We start from the raw sequence: 17614 nt of genomic DNA, 5'->3' as shown, positions 1-17614 counted from the left end.
GAACAGAACTTGATGGGTTTGTGGTTTCTACTTTTGAAGCACCTTTCTCACACAAAGGTGTTGGTTTTGTCAGTTGAATTGCTGTGAGCTCTGTTTTTGTTGTTTAAATGAAGGGCAATGTCTAAATTTTAAAAGAAGAAATGCTGAAAGGAGCTGCATGATAAATTCATCTCTAGTGATTGGTACACAGGTAGTGTTCAGAAATTATTGGGGCAAGGGAAGTGTACATGCATTAGGATGAACAATAAATAGTTCAAACATCTTGGGACAATTCAGTCAGTTCCCACTTCAGAGCAGAGAGCTGCATCCAGGTTCTCCAGCTTTGCTCCCCTAGTCACTGCAGCAACCATTACAACTCAAACAGTGAGCACTCCTGGATAACAGGCAGATCCAGAATCCTTCATTAAAATGACACTTCTTAAAGCTCGTTTTATCAGCAAGATTTGTTCTGGTTTGCAGAGCCCAGGTGAAGGAGGCACTGTGAAGAGCAGTGTCACTTTGATACCAAGTCTCTGCATCAGCACTGTTCAGCTTGCTGCTTGAGCTGGCTGGTAACAGAAAGTAGAGGCACAGTAAAGTTTACTTTTCTATAATGCCTCAAAATTTCACACTTCAGATTGTGACACATTCAAGCAGGAAGCCTTTTTGGAGGGACAGGAAAATGACTAGATAAAAGAATAAAAAGCCTAATGGTAAAATTAGCTCATTCTTTCATTTTTAAAGGGCTGGAAGTATGGGGATGACAATCTCAGGTAACCTTTTGTGTTCTGCTGTTCTTCTGGTACAAACAGCTGAGTTCAATATAGTATTTTCTCTTTTTCCTTTAATTATTTTAATAATAATGCAATTGATTATATCATTACAGAGGTCACACTGGCTTCAATCCATTCTGATCCTTGGAAATGAGAAAACTCTGCAGGTGTACATGGCTTGTTAATACTGCTGTCACAACCCTTTCCCTAGCCAGTTCTGTTCCTTGATGTTGCTAAAAAATGAAATCTTTGTGCTTTTGAATATTTTTTGTTTGTCCTCATTGACAGCTGGAACATTTTCTGTGTGTGGAAATTGAATGCTAGAAGCACTGACACAGACCTTTTCAGCTGAAAATGTCCAACCCTTATCAGGGTATTTCTTGTTTTCTTTTGCTCTTTGTTTCTTAAAGTAGTCATAAAATGTCAAGTTAGTCTTACTCAGTCTCTGAGGCTCAAATCAGGAAAGAAAAGTATGTAAGTCAGAGAGCATTTCCATACCAGATATAAAGGAAAGGAATTGTTTATTTGGTGGGCCAGCCCTGTCCCAGTTTTCACAGATGACGCAGGACTCCCCTGAAAAGACCTCTTCTGCCTTTTTCAAAAGGATGGTTACAGTCAATCAGAACACAATCAATCTCCCATTTCTGACTTTGTGAGTCCTCACACTGATTTGCAGGAGAGTTGTAACATTTTTTAGCACAAACTCATTTAATCTTAAATGTCCCTCACATAGAGCTTTGTCTCTGCATATCAGGACTGATGACTGCATGCATTTATTTGTCTCAAAACCTGTCTAATTCATCTTTCTGTTATAATGAAATGTTTTGCTAAGTCGTCATTTTTGCCATAAATATATTCCCTTGGCTGAATCTTAGTGGTGGATTATTTGCTCCACAATCTTTTCTCTTCATCTCAGAGATGAATATACATTTCAGGACCAGCTTTTGAAATATCTATTTGCTTCAGGAAACTTCGTATAAGCAAGTCTTGGAAGTCAGCACTAAATCAGTTTTGTGTATTTTATTTCCCAAGGAATCAGACCCACTCTGTTTATTATCTAGCAAAACCCAAAGCACAATGTAAAAACCAAGACTGAATCAGAAAAGGACATTATAAAAATACCAAAGCTGTCTTTCCCTGGCAATGGGGAAATACGTTCATTCACTTTAATATTAAAAAGAAACAATGGTACAATGGTAAAAAAAAAAAAAACAAACCAAAAACACAAATAAAACAAACAACAAAACCCGAAGGGTTCATACATTTGTTTCAAATACATAGCAAAATCTCAGCCATTCATATTTATTTCCAAAGTATTTCTTCCTGCAGTCACAAAATATTAAACTATATGATAGCATCAAGATATTAAACTAGATATTTGACCACAATATTTAATCAGCTGTTACTAACAAATACAGCAGGCCTGAAGTTTCCAACAGTTGTGCCTAGAGGAATGTGAATATAGCATCACTAAAGCAAGTTTACCACCTCCACTCCTCAATAAAAGCAGGGCTTCAGTACAGGAAAACCTGGCAACATTTTAGTAATCCCTGACCTATGCACATCAAATGACACCCGTCGGGCCTTTTCTTCTGAGAGAAAAGTCCTGTCAGTAGAGATTATTCACATGCTGCTTCCTCTTGGTCCTCCATCACGTAGTGTGTGACCAAAGCTCTGTTTCCATGATCCTCCTGTATCCAGGAGTGAAGAGGTGGCCCTTTCCCTAAATGTCTTTGCTGCATTACACATGTTCCTGAGAATCCTCTTCTCACCTATCTCACTTGGGAAGGACATGTTCAGCCATCTAAATAACTTCCAAGAGTCACCTTCGACACTTGGGTTTACCCGAGACCAGGCCTGGCTGGACACAACCCGGGAGGAGCAGGAGCTCAGGTCTCCTGGAGCAGCAAACGGAGGGTAGAAGGTGCAGCCTTGGGCACTAGAGATCTGTGCACGCTCCTCCATCACCCCCCTCAAGCCAAGCTCTTCCTATTACCCTCAGAAAATTCATGAACAGCAGCAGTTTATTTTCAAAGCCTAACTGACGTTTGTCATTAAAGCCCTTAAAACTTCCTTTTCTTACTCATACCTGGAAACTGCAGCTTCCAGCTAGCCAGTTCTGACCATCACAGGTCTTGAAAATGGGAAAAGGAAAAAGAAAAACCTCTGCCTCCCTTAGCAGACACAAATGTATCCACACAGTTTACTCAGCCAAATGCATTCCTCACATACAGAGCTAAAATACCTAGTAATCATCTTTATAGCTTTTTGCCCACTAGAATCCACAATAAATAAATTTCTGTTCTGTTCAAATGGAGAAGGTTAACCACTGTGCTACATCTCTTACAGATTAGCTCCTTACAAGAAATTTGTTTCTGCATCAAATTCAGGAATTTTAGCGTCATGGACCCTTAAACATATTTGGGTGAGTCTAAAGTGCTAAATCACTTCACCAGAAATTGCTGTTTCTGTCAATAAAACTCCAAACATCCAAGCAGCAACCCAGCCTAGCTGTATGCTTGGAATTAAGGTCAGTTTCCAAACCCACAAGCAAGCACAAGGTTGTCTGAGCTTAGGGATTTTGTTTGATCTCACCTTTTGATCAACTGGTAAAAGAGAGAAATGGAGCAATATGCAGTCATCAGGTGTTAATGTTAGATGTAAAAAGCTTAGGTTTTCTTTGAAATTAATTTAAATGTTGAAATAAAGCTGATTTATCTTTCAATTCTTCGAAAATAAAGTTGCTAGTGTAAATGCCACGCCTAGTTCAAATCTGATTTCTAGATGAACTCACTGATACTGAAGGCATTCAGGTTCCTTTAATTAATGTTATAAAGAACTGTTCTTAATTACTTCTTAAGCACTTATACCTGCATAAAGTTGCATTATACTGAATATGTCATCATTTAAATCCATTACCTACACATAAATATGTATCAAATTTGCATTGCTAATGTCTTCATCCTCTGCTTTGCTCATCATAAATGGCATATCTAAATGAATCAAAAATGTGCAATTCTGGCTTACTCACCAAATAGTTCCTTATTAAACAAAATATGTGTTTTAGGACATAAATACAATAAAATAATAGGTGGAGGTCCTCAGGGTAGTATAAATTATTACCAAAGTCAACAGAATGACTCCACTGAAATGCGCTGTCTGACCCAATGACAGCTGCTGTGACAGACATCAGCAGCTATAAGACAACACCAAAAAAAAGTTTTAGTACTAGAAAACCTACTTACAAATGTTCTCTTGAAGGCTTATCTGGAATTAATAAGTGTTGATTTGACTGCTCAGTTGATGAGTGAGATACATCAAGCCTGTTTTCTGGTGACTAGAGAATTCCCACTAAAAGATCTGAGCTGGTTGTCTTAAATGTAAATGCACATTAGTTAATATAAGCAATGAATATCTGTGTTCAACAGCACTGTTTCATTTAGGTTTGTCTGAAGTCAAGTTAATAAAAGGCTTGTTTCATTAAATGCGGCTTTCCGTGTTCTGCTTCAAACCGAACAGTCAAAAGAATATATAGAGGCATTGCTCCGCTCAACTCGAAAAGTCATTACACTCCATTTTTTTTCAAATCCCAGTCACAGAAAAGGATCAGACTGAATATCTGTGTCATTAAATTATCCATGAAATGGTACTATTCATTACTACTGTGTAAAGAGCCAGAAACATGTTTTGAACTGGATCTTCTTTGGTCACTTATCAATGTTGTGATATGGACATTGTCAAAAGCAGGTTCCAAGTTTTCAGCTGTGTAAGGAAGTATGCAAATACTTTTGAATTCTGCACAGTGGACAGACAGACAGGCTGCTCTGTCTACATTTCCAAATAAGTCTTGAGAACACAAACCAAACCAGTCAGAACAACATCAGGGCTTGGCTTTTGTGGGTGCGATGGAAGATGTAGGCAGGAAGCCTTGATCCTCCAATGGGCAAGTAGGGATTACACATTTACATTGTCTGGCCTGTTTAATTCTACATTACATTAGCACAGTGCTCTAAAGTACACAAAGACAGATGGTCTGTTCTGAATTTTGTAGAAGAGTAGGTGCTACCTATTGAACAGGAGAAGCCATAAAAGGCAAGAGGTAGCAAGCAATGAAAAACTAATACATTCATGGCAAAGTGATTAACAAACATCAATGGAATCCATATTCAATCAGAGGCCTCTGATGTGATAGCAAGAACATTTGCGTGCCAGTATTGGAGGTTAGATTGCTGGTGGTTTCTCCGTTCATTCATCAGCTTCTTCAGCCATGCTGGAAATTCCATGCTTCGCACCACTGTCCTAGAGCAGTCCTTATGGAGACTTTACTGTAGAGCAAAATGCACTGCTCCCTTTGCAGAACATCGGTTTAGCTGCCTTCCTACCAGCCCGACCATATTCTGTTCATCTTCTCTGAGACTCCTGACTGCTGCTGTTCCCATGCCATTCTTCATTCCCATAGAACAGTGACATTTTTCTTCTCTGCTCAAATATAATGCCCATGTAAACACATTTCCTGTAAGCGTGTTAGAGAGCAGATATGTATGTCAATAGTAAACAGCAAATGAACAAAATTGCTCCTCCATTACAGACTAAGAGTTTAATTAGACATTGAAGTCAACCAGTACATGTTGACATGCTAAGCAGAAAGATCACATGTAGCAACTACACATAGGCATGCACACTTAGGGATGGCCCTCCTGCCAAGTCAGGTTTGTGCAGTCTCTGTCGGGAAAGCGATGGATACCTGGATTTTGAGGATGTACCAGCCCAGCACCAGAAGCTACAGTACATTGCTCCTGCAGCAATGAGAAGTACAGTGCTCACCCAGCCCACATAGAGAGCAGCTCCTAGTTCTCGCTTCAGTGGCATAGGGACTTCCGGATCATAGAAGTCACGAATGATGCTACCTCCAGTCCAGGACACGGGGATCAGAACAAGGATGCCTGTCAGGAGAAAGGTAACTCCAGCTGCCAGTATGAAGATACTGATGCCCCGGGGATCCTCCTTGGTCCTGTGAGTGTACTTCACACCAACAATGGCCATCAAAAAGGAAATGATTGACAGGACCACTGCAATGCACATGAGGGCTCTGAACACCTCCAAGGGTGGGGGGAGAGCCAGGACAGAGTCATAGAATTTGCACTGCAGCCTGATGCCCAGCTGACTGATGCAGTCCATCCACAGTCCTTCCCAGATGGTCTCAAACACCACGATGTTGCCATCAATGTAGGCAGAAACTCTCCACTGTGGCATAACTGTGGCTGCCAAAGTCCCAACCATGCCGACACCTCCGAGTATTAGACCAGTGATTTGTAGCACACAGCAAGCCATGCTTCTTCTGAAAAAAAGACACCTCAAGCAAGGTGGCCTAGGAAGTCTTCTCAAACCACTTTTTCACAAAAGAAATATAAACTATAAGAAGGAATATTTTCTCCAATAGTTTCCTCATATGATGAGTTGGGTTTTTTTTTAAAGCAGCTTGCTGCAGTTTAAGGTTCAGACAGGTGGAAATCCATTTCTGACTGGCTAGAAGGACCTGCTATTTATTTGCTTTGAAACCTGCTCTGACTACAGTGCCTGCCCATCAAGCCTGACAAGTTTCTACCCAATGGGGGACTAGGAGGGGTGTGTCATAGTTGATTTTACTACTTCTCATAGTGTGCCTGTAGTGATGCTATAATTAAGTGTCAGGCATTCAATTACAGGAACCTGATTGCAGGGCTAATAATTTCTTAACTGCAAGATTGCAGCTATGTTGAAATTTCATACAGAAAGTCTGAACTTCCATCTGTTAAAATATTATGTAAAAAAGGTCATTATAGTTGTTTTTGACAAAAGCTAAACCTGGATTTGGAGTGGGACTTACTTTCTAAGCGCTACAGCCCTGGGAAAACATCTGATTTTTCTTTTTCCAAAATCAAGCTGGGAGGTACTTGGCACAGCTCTTTAATGTAGATTCCTCGTTTTGATCAAATACAAAAGTATAATCATGATATTAGACAGGTACAGGAAAGTCAAGTATTCCAATCAACATCAAAGCTTTACTTTACCGGCTCTATAATTCACAAGGATGACAAAGAAAATAGCTGGCAGAGTTTCACAGCTTCTGCTTTTGAATCCACAAGTAAGATTGCTGTTAGGAAATAATCCTCTATGAGACTCTCTCCTGACTAGAAGGATAGTGTTGTCATTATGTTCCATAATAATAATCTTCTCCAGATAACATTAGGAGGGGTTGGGGGCAATTTTCTGATATAAAAAGGATGAGGTCGTCTTTTAGCGTACAATGTGCCTTGAAAGAAGTCAGAGATCCCTCCCATAACAAGCCTGTATCTCAGCCTGCACAGATAGCTACAAGCCTGGACAAAAAAGCACGCCAAAGACTTATTTGCCTTGGGCAAATTAAGAATAACTGCCGCATTATTCATTTTTTACTTTGTACGTTTATTTTTGACATAATAGTATATGATGACAACTCACTGGTGTTGTTGAAATCAATGTGTTTCTGGTTACTCCAGATCTTTGAACCAACAGGGCTAGTAAAAAAAAAAATAAGCATTGACCCACTAAAGAAAACGAAGGCCCCTAGAAGTGCCATTGAAGAAAGACATATTCTTTGACTACCTGTGGGTTGTAGTGTTGTGGGCTTTGTGTGTTTGGAAATATCAGACATTGCCTTTGATGGTACTAATTTAGTTACAGCCTTAGGTACCTACATAACATATTCAAAGCAAAAGCTAAAACCCTTGAAAAGTGAATTGCCCATCTAAACCACCCACAACCCAAAATGCCCTCCTTCCTATGGTTACTAACTGTAAGAAAGGAATGCCAGATAATGCAAGTTATAAAGTATAATGGTACGTGTCCATCTGGAAAATACTCCCAAGGGACCTGGGCAATTCATTTTTGCCTTCAAGTCTGCTAGCAGGAATCTGGAGAGAAAAAATATCTTCAGGCAAGATGTGAAATGTAACCTTTAGAAACTAAATACATTATCAGATTTGTTCTTGTAGAGATACGAATATTGCATCACTCTTCTGCAGACAAAAAAAAAAAGAATCCTGTGATACTGAAAAGTTAAGGCACTTTGCTTGATGCCACAAAGAAGGAAGTAGTGGAGATGAAATCAGAAGTCATAGATGATTACCTGTCTAAAAGAAACTCCTTTCTCTGGCAGAAGACTGCTCCCTTAGACGACTGCACACAAGACCTGTGCTACTTGAGTACAGTCTCCATCTTACAGGACTTTTTTTTATGTCTGAATTCTCAAAACTGTTTTTTGATTTATTTTAACTTCAAAAAATACATCAACTTGTTATGGAAAAGCCCTCTCAAAAATAGCATTTAAATTTTCAACGGAAAAACTCTTTGTGCAACATTTTCAGGCAGCCAACTCTTGAAGGTACACACAGCTGGAGAACAGACCATACCTAATGCCCTGAATCTATTTATCCAACTGCCTTATCTAGCACGATTGTTCTGAAACAGTTTTTCCTTAGGTGACTGTACGAAGGTCAGCCACAGAGGTCATGCATAAAATTACACTCTGTGGCAGTCGGGGCATGGTTTGTTTAGAAGATGAACTGCTCACAGAAATACTATTAAAATGCATTATATGCTGGTTTGTGTAGCAACACATCCAGAAAGTGCTGAATGGTTGAGTGGGTTTTTGATCTTTGATTGGAAGTAGTAGCTACGGTAAGTGACATCCAGTGTCGGCACAGGCGTTAAGAGAGGAGCACCCAGGGTACGCTGCTGCACGTACTGTACAGCGACAGGATGGTTCTTGTTATTGAAACCTGAGGGGAAGGAAGCAGGAAAGGAAAACCAATATATGGCAGTTTTGACATTTGAAGATGAGCTACAGGAGACAGGTTGGGGGTGGGGTGGGGAATAATCAAGAACACTACCAATATCTTGGAAACTCGTGAGGGCTGGAAAATCTTGTCAGCCTCTTAAATGCCAATGAGTCCTTGACTTTGCTAATCGCTCAAAGAACTATGTTTTTCAGAAAAATCTTGTGTTTGAATCACCCTGGAGGGAGCTCTTGCACCCTTGTATACCCTAGAGAACTGTACCTCCATTTGAAGGACCACCTCACCTCTCAGAGAAATGCTTATTTGACTGAGTTACTTCAAAATCACCCTGAGCAGCAGACAGCTCTTAAACTAGAAATTAAATATATGCTTACATAGCAGGCATGACAGATATAGTGGCTTTAGTGTCAGGTGAGAAGAAATCAAAGGAAAACTCCATTTACCCCCGACTAGACTTTAAAAGTCTCCCCATTCTGTATATCATTCATCTGTTACGCTATTTGAATGCTTACCTGCCCCAAGGTAATACCAGTTCTCAGGCAAGCATATCCAGCCCAAAATTTGCCTTCAAAGAGTAAAACAGGCAACTGAGCAAGCATGCAGCCTTTACACCTGACCTTTCACTGGATTTCTGTTCAGATTTACATTTTCTCCTCCCTTCAAATCAGGGTGTTCATTTGAATGCTTTCCTTGCACAATACCTTCTGTTCCCTTCCTAGCTTTTAAAATGCTGATGCCTCTTGAAAAGGAGGAAGTAGAGCATCTCCAGTCCACAAGATTAACAGGACCTGTCAAAGATCCTCAGTGCTCAATTAATTACAGGCATCAACAATGTAAATGCTTAATTGCCTCCCAGAAAGCAGGTTTCATTCCTCTTTGTGCATCTTCTATGTACACTGAATTTTAGAGCCCATATACATACACATGCATCTATATATAGACAAATAGACTTTAATCTCACAAAAATGTACAACTGTAATGTACTCAGTTCGTTATGAGTTCTTATCATGCATAGATTGGTTGGTTATGCTACAGGCTAATGAGCTAAATTTAAGGCTCAGTAACATTTCTGGAAGAGGTAAATATGCAGATTTAATAAAAGCACACTTTAGATTAGTGATTACTAAGAGTTACAGTTAAGTCTCTTAACGTCCCAGAGGCTGCAGTTACCCAGTAAGGCTGCAAAGCTGCCTAACCACCTGCAGAGCTTGGCAATGGGGAGTCCCGCAGGCTGGGGCGCCGCAGTCACTCTCCATCCTGTCCCCTTGGGCAGAGGTGCTGGGTGAAGCTATGCAGACCAAGATCATCCTCTACATGTAAAATCTGTTTTAAGCATACAACAAATAGGGTTAGCATTGTCTGCAGATTATTTGTTTTGGAAACACATGTGAATGGCATCAGTTCTTCCCTACTTGTGGCTTCCAGTAGTCCATTCATTATCTGCCAGGTTAATCACTTTGTTTGCAGCTGTTTGCAAGGGCTGGTCAATGAAGTCATAGTTGAGTTTACGGTTCCATTACTTTCTATGGTATTTTCATTGACTACAGTATTTTGGGCCAATTGGTGAAGTGAACGTTTACTTTGATTCTGTTTTAATTCAGGAGAAAATGGACTGAAGCCAACAGAGGCCTTTTTATTTGTGTTGACTTTAATATTGCTGCTGCACATATGTTAAAAGATGAAGGCACATCTCCTTCCCCCTCTCTTCAAGCATGGCACAGTTTGAAGTGAGAGGAACATCTGCTCAGTGTAGCTTAGAGAGGGATTTCCCCCAGACACGTAACAGGCACTGTACTGGGGCACTGACCTCTAACTCCAGCTTTGAGGCAACCCATGACTGACAGTTGAATTGAAAAGAGCTAATATTTATTTTCCGTCATCTTCCTCAGCGTGCCTGAAATTCACAGCCTGTCAAAACTGCCAAACTTTTAATGATATTCCGTGTCTGAGGAAGCCTGTCTCCTGGACACTGTGAATGAACTGGAGTTCAGTGTAATAAAAATAAAACCCTACAGTAATAAAATATTAAACACTCCTTTGAGTATTTAATCCATCTAAACTGCTTCAGGCTTTTACAAGGTATTTGTCACCTCAGTACTTGCGTACAGGGAGCAGCCATCCTGATAGAAATAGAACCTGCCAGAAAATATGCTATCTTACTTTGATGTTCAATGACAGGACCTCAAAGCATATTTGGGGGGCATTTGATTGCACAGTTCACATTAAGCTATTGGAAAAACGGCACTGGCAAATTCCCAAGGCAGTATTGATTGTTTTCATAAGGGTTAGAAGCAGGATATACAGTTAGGCTATTACTGTATGAAGCACAGGGGAACTCCTTTATTTACATGATTTACTGTGATAGAATAAAAGAGGAGGAGAAGGTATACTGTGGCAGTGATCACTTAGAGATAGATGAGAGGCAAGCTTATAGAAGGAGGTAATAGCTTTTATTAGACAACCTGATACTGTCAGAAACGACGTCTTAGGCTCAGAATCCCAAGAAAGATTGCTTTTGAAGCACAACATAATAATGCACCCTTGAACTAGCTTTCCTGTAACCAAGCAGTGTGGGTAACTAAGCAAGTCAGTCTCAGACTTTGAAGAACAAGGTTTTTTCCCATCTCATAATTTGGATTCCTCCCTGTTCAGCCCTGTCCCACTCACTTGTTGTCCTCCCCCAGACCCCACTTCCTGAATGTAACTAACTACATGGTTAATGTCCACCTACAAAGTAAACCCTAGCAGCATCAGCTCCACCACCACCCTCAGCCTTGTGCACCCAATGACACCTCCAAACCCATCATCTCAGCACACAGCGGGGTCACCCTCTACCCCCACACTCTCCCCATTCTCTCTTTACCCAAATCCAGAGTCCTTTATCAAACCTCTTTGTGTCTGTCCAGGATGTTCCTTTACTTCTACCTCCTTATGATTGGGATTCATGTCTTCCCTGGGACACCCTGGCTGACTTTTCCCAGCTGGTAAGCTGGGCATCCCCTAGGAAGGAGCAGCATAGCCCCTGCCCATTGGGCCTGTGTAGCTGGCAGAGCTAATCTCCAGTTACCTCAGTTCCCCTTCAAACAGAGGGAGAGGAAAGGATGGAGAGGAGAAGGGAAGCTCTGCCCAGTCAACCAGCTGTTCCTGCACTCACACAAAAGAACCTCTTCCTGGAAGTCATAAATCACTTTGGATTTGCGCTGGCACAGAGACCAAAGCAGGAGTATTTTGCAGGAAGCAAGTAATTTTCGTCACTTGCTCTCAGAACACCCTCTGCAGCATCATGAATCGTAGCAGCTCCGAGGATGCACCATTGTCACTGTAATTTTGCACATTGATGCATCTTTCTGGGGCTGATGTGTCTCTGCACAGTGAGAACCCACAGCTTGCAAGGGCACAAATGATTCACCAATGTCAGCACACTGCTTCCCTGCACGGACAATCCAGTGCTGTTCCTGATTGCAGCATACTATGTAGCCAACCAAAATATAAGGTTCTTTCTCCATGATCAAGCAGTAGCTGCTTTCAATCCAGATCTGAAATGTGTAGTTTAGCACAGAGTGCAATACTTCAGAAGAAGGAAGAATGTCTAATAACTATTTCTGCCAACCATGTGATGGCAGTTAAGGGGCTGGCAGTTGGGGAAAAGGGAAGGAAAAAAAGATAGAAAACAGTCTGATACATACAAACTGACTTTACAACAACTATAAAATGGAGGAGGGAAAGTCCTCAGCAGATCTGATGCTTTTATGTTGGGATGGAACACTGCTCACATTGTGAGGTAGAGAATGGTATGTGAAGGATCATTAAGGTGCGAGGATCTGTATCTCTGCAGAAGACCATTGCCAATGAGGTGAAAGTGCCTGGAGCACTGAGGGAGAGCTCCTCTGATCCTGATCACATTCTCCTTTATTAATTAGACTGAGCAGCTTAGGGACATGAATGTGGATGAGGCTCAAAAATTCCTTAGGAAGTGTCTGGAATGTGAGTCCCTTGGGGAAGGAAAGGAGAGACTTGTAGAAGTTTGATACTCAACTGGATGAATAACCCCACAGAGAAGGTATTTGGTAGAAGAACAGAAAAGGTAACCAACCACCAAAGAAAATCTATCAAAAAGTCAGAAAATGTAGGGGGAAATGAGACCCAAAAAGAGTCAATCAAAATTAGGCTTTCCAAAAAACAGAATAAAAAAGGTGCTACAGGGATACAAATAATGTAGAACAGCAAAGGAAGAGGCATGCTGGGCTCTAAGAAAGGTAGTTAGCACACCTCTTCTTTGAATTTAAGTAATACCAAGGATATAGGAGACTGTGACAGAATTACAATACTGTACCCAAGATAGATTAAAAAAAAAGTAATCCAAAACTTTATGAGCACAAACTGAAGAAAGAGTAATTTCTACTGAAGGAAATTCAGCATGTGCAGTTCCAAATCTGGTAGCAAGGACTGTTAGCATATGTGTCACATCGGGAGTGGTACTGTGTGTCTGGAGAACAGTGGAACTAAGGGAATGAGTGGGGAGGTGGAAAACCCTGTGCACTAGAAACTCATTAGTCAGAATCTAACAGTGTAAGAGGATTTTAAATCCATTTTGAAGAAAATAATAAATACCTAGAAGTAAATGGAAAGTTAAATAAAATGTAGTGTGGACTTAGCAATTCTAGATTCAGGTTTTGTTCAGTAACATTTTCCAGAAAATAAAAGTTGAGAAAATCCAGTCGGACCTTAAGAAAGCATCTGACACAGCAGTGGGCAATTAACAGAGACGCTGAAGGGATGGAGAAGAGTAAAAATAATGTAATGCGGATGCATAATCTATGAATGAGTAAAAGACAAAAGGATATATTGGAAGGAGAACTATCATGTTCCTATTTCCAGACATTGATATCCTGCGCTATACACCCAGCTGGCCAATGTACTGCAGATGGTTAAGTCCCACAGTGCAGGAAAGATGGTGATCTGGAGGCCTGGAATAACAGAATTGCAATGCATTCAACATATTCAAGGAAGGTATTTGCTTGGTTCTGTGAATCATCTACCCCACGCTATGATAATGTGCAATAAGTATATTCAGTGTGCTGAGCAGTGGTGAGGTTTCCTCTGGGATTCTTTGTCCAGTTTTGGGCATCAAATTTAAAGAAAGAGGCGGAGCAGCCAAAAACAATCAGAGAAAGTAAACAAGTATGGGGGGAAATTTAATGAGCATACCACTGAGGAAAGAGTTAGAGATGATTAAGCTAAGCAAGACAGGTGCAAGAGGTCGGATTGGTAATGGTCCTGAAATAGGGAAAAGGCTGTCTGCTTTAAAGGAAAGCAGTAGTCCGTTTTCTACACCTGCTGCTGCTGGGACAAGAAATAATGGAGCAGCCTCAGCCTGCAGTGAGGAGATTAAGTTTTAGCTTCATGGAGACCTTTCTGTGAAAATTATAATTAAGTACTGGGATAGATTGCTAAGGACACTGCAGAGTACCCACCTCTAGAAGGTTTTATTGCACAAATGTCTCTCAGAAATCATTTTGGCATATTTATTCATTTAGAAGAGCAATGGACTAGTTAATGGATATTACCTTTTCTAGAATGAACTCCACTCACGCTGTCTTCTGCTCCTATTTGTCCTCTTTATCCCTACATGGACCACCTCCCACTAGTGAAAGGAACTGATGGTTCTGGTGGGACTCTTGATGGCACCCAGGCAAATGAGCTGGCATCAGCCTTCTAAGTTCTCAGGCAACACATATCTAGGACTGTCAATGGCCTACACCCCTTAGGTGTCAGTTCCTTGCTGAGACTTTGAGCAAAGTATTACAGCCACCAGTTCCACAGGGCAGTGGGAGGAGTGGGAGGGCAGCATGGTTAACAAGGGGTCAGCTTGCTTTGCTGCCTCGGGGTTGATCCTTGGTAGAGTCACAGGCAAAGTCCATGGTCTAGAAGCATCCAAATTGCAGACTGAAGGTGGGCATTGGTTGAGAGGCTTAATTCACAGGCTCAACCCTGCTCTGCAAGGCAAGACTGGGATAGTAGACATACCTGCATCAGGACTGCAGGTACTGGCCAAGACCTTCACAGGGCTGGAGTTACCCAGCGCTGCCTTTCCTCCAGCTCAGCAGGCAAGGAGAGCTGTGCACCATGACTCATGCTCAGAAAGCCCACTGTATCTGCTCTGTGGGGTCAGACTGTGACCCTTGGTGAAGGGCTTAAATTCCAGGCAAGCCTGCAGTTCCATTAAGCCCAAAGATACCCTGAGCACAGGAGGCTGGAAGCAGGAACAGTACCTCCAAGCACAACTGTTCACCAGCCCTCGCCTCCTGCTGCTTTGTAGGCACCTGCCCCCGACAGTGGCAGCAGCAGATATCCATACATCTCAAGGCTGACACAGTAAGGCCATTTTTATACCTCCGTAATGAGCTTTCCTGGCTGCGAGGCCCGAGGTATGGCCTCTCCTTGCCTTGATCCATTTTCTATCATTCTTTACTAGTCCTGTTAGAGAGTTGAACAGAAAGCAAACAGTCTACAAATGAGCTCTCACATATAGGCACCATGTATATTCAAAACCATGGAGTAGAATACCTATTCAGGACTGCACCTTAAAGAGACAGACAAATCCATTATATATAGCTGACCTTACTAGATTTGCAGATGTGTGATAACCTCATGTGTCCCCGATGATTCATTCTCATAAAAAACAGGAGCTCTTCTGCGAAACAGGAGCTCACACACGCTCAGTCTCTGTTACAGCTCTGCCTTGCCTGCACAAAACAGCCCCTGAAACTGCTGCAGTGCTGCCGTCCATGTGTTTACCACCTCACTGCCTAGCTCTAACGAAAGCAGTGCCCAGTAATGCAGGTAGCAGACCTACCCTCTAGACCTCCACAACGGCTGCAGTAGCAGGGGAGAGTTTCAGAAAAGGCTCATTATAAATGGAAGCCCAGTTGCTCAATCATGGAGCAGTGGTTGAAATCTTGAACCTTCACTCATCTGAGTTAAACAAGCATTACTTTCCTCTGACCTGCAAGCTGTGCATTCAGTAACACTTCGCAGAGGGCACCAGGTGGACCTGGAAAGGCTTCACATCCATTTCACATCACAGGAATGCATGCAAGTGCCCAAAGTGCAGCAACACCCCAAAGGGGAACAAGCTAGATACCTTTGATTTCATTTATGGAGGCAATACTGCTTATTTCCCAAATAATTCACCTTGTCTGTAAGCACAAAAATGGGTTGTAAATTACCGGATACAACATTTGAAGGTTTATTGTTTCAGGCGGTTGTTCTGTGCTTGGATATATGCCCATAGATGGGACCCTCTGCTCAGACTGCTCAGGGTTTATTTCAAGCACAAACCTGAGGGAGGGCAGCTCTGTTTGAAATGGAAACTTTCACTTCAGTTCTTTTGAAGGTGTGGGTGAGATACAATTTAAAGGAAATGTCTGGATGTGCATGGGAGGTACTTAAAGGGGAATAATATGTGTATGTTACAATAAAGTAAACCGTTTGCAGCATATATAGGATCTCTAAAGGAGATTTTCAAAAACTTCAGGGTCCCACTCACAGTCCATCGGACTTGTGTTCCTGTTAGCCCTGTGGGTAGTTTCACAAGTATTTTTATAGTCTTCTTGTCTCTTCTTTTGTTTGTACAACTAGATCAGTGTGTGCTTCACCAGGAACAGATACTACTAGCAGATGCTGGAGTAGTGTTCAATGTACACAGGGCTTTTACAGAGATGTCACGCTTACCTCACTTTTCAGTGAGGCTTGCCTCAGTCCTGTAGATGAATACGGTATGAGTCACTCCGTGTTTTGACAGCAGAGACAACTGCAGTGCACCGGTACATACACATGTAGTTTTCTGAGTAAGATCTTGTACCTACCTTTCAGAGGGATGAACTAGGGAGTAGATTTTATTATAGACATCGTTATAAACCCTGGTGTTCTAGCAACGTGTTCTGTGTAGGATATTCAAAAAGTCCCTCTAACAACAGATTTTCTCCTCTACTCTCTTCCCCCCAAAAAGACACAGGGGTGGTGTATAAACATTAATGAAAGAATACAAAGGAAATAAAGCCACACACTACTATATTATGGGACGGTCACACATATTACACATATACATATGTAGAAATAATTTGCTTTTAAAAAGGAGGAAAAATAAAATTACATAGTCAAGCACATGTATCTATGTATCTTACAAACACTGTGAAGTGAGTTCTAGAGCAGATTTTGATTTCTTCTGGCTTGTTCAGAGTTGCATCCTATGAAGAACTTGCTTCTGAAGTTTCTGATAATATTCTAAGGAATTTAGTACAGATCACATAATAAATTTTCTATAAAATATTTAAAACAGTCAATCAAACTCTAGAACAAGAATGTTATTCTCCATTAAACACAACAAATTGAATTGTGTTCCCAGTTAAGGCAAAATTCCATTGATTTTTGTGGGTCTGGAGTTACACCTTATTCATTGGTTACAAAATTCTATTAAAATATTACTACTATTGATTAAATTGGGTCATTTATTAAATTAATTTGTATGGAACTATTTTTTTTTTGGTAGACTTTGTTTCTTTACATTGTTTCTTATCACAGGTGCATGATCTTACTAGTAAAAATATTGTTTAGCTTGTTTTAATGTGAACTGTGAGAAATTACTGTCACTGTTTATGGTTTTTATGTCTATAAACTATGCTGGTGTGAGTGGGTATCAGCGAAAATACTGGCCTGATTGCACAAAAGACACTTCTTAAAAATATATATATATCACAGAGTCCTGTGATAAGTAGCCAACACGGTGTTTGTGATCTGTGCAATACTGCAAAATGTAGTAAGCCACAAGGAGTTTGCAAAGGAATACTGCTGCTTCTAAAAAGAGGGATGTGAATAAGTTTGACCTATATGGATTACAAAAGAAAAATTCACTTTCACCAAAAAGATAATATTGAGGACGAACATTAAGCTAAGTTTATTCTCTGAAATGTGTGATATTTTTCATATATTCCAGCTTACCTTCCCCTGCTGAGTAACTTCTTCGTGGAACCTTTCATTAAACCT

At 40.9% G+C, this 17614-nt stretch overlaps 1 protein-coding gene across 1 annotated transcript in view; it reads right to left on the bottom strand.

Annotated features, from left to right (window-relative positions):
- The window catches only part of LOC308059551 (claudin-8-like), a 36886-nt gene extending 19272 nt beyond the window's left edge, over window positions 1-17614 (bottom strand). Inside the window, exon 1 of the mRNA XM_080377060.1 lies at window positions 1-17614. This exon is cut by the window's left edge and continues 19272 nt beyond it. Within this exon, the coding sequence (XP_080233186.1) occupies window positions 5415-6083 (669 nt within the window). The 5' untranslated portion in view covers window positions 6084-17614 and the 3' untranslated portion in view covers window positions 1-5414.

This window comes from Falco punctatus, assembly GCF_963210335.1.
Source record: "Falco punctatus genome assembly, chromosome: 2".
In the NCBI taxonomy this organism is placed as follows: domain Eukaryota; kingdom Metazoa; phylum Chordata; class Aves; order Falconiformes; family Falconidae; genus Falco; species Falco punctatus.
Note: the sequence above shows the minus strand (reverse complement) of the source record. Positions and strands in the feature narration are given on the sequence as shown.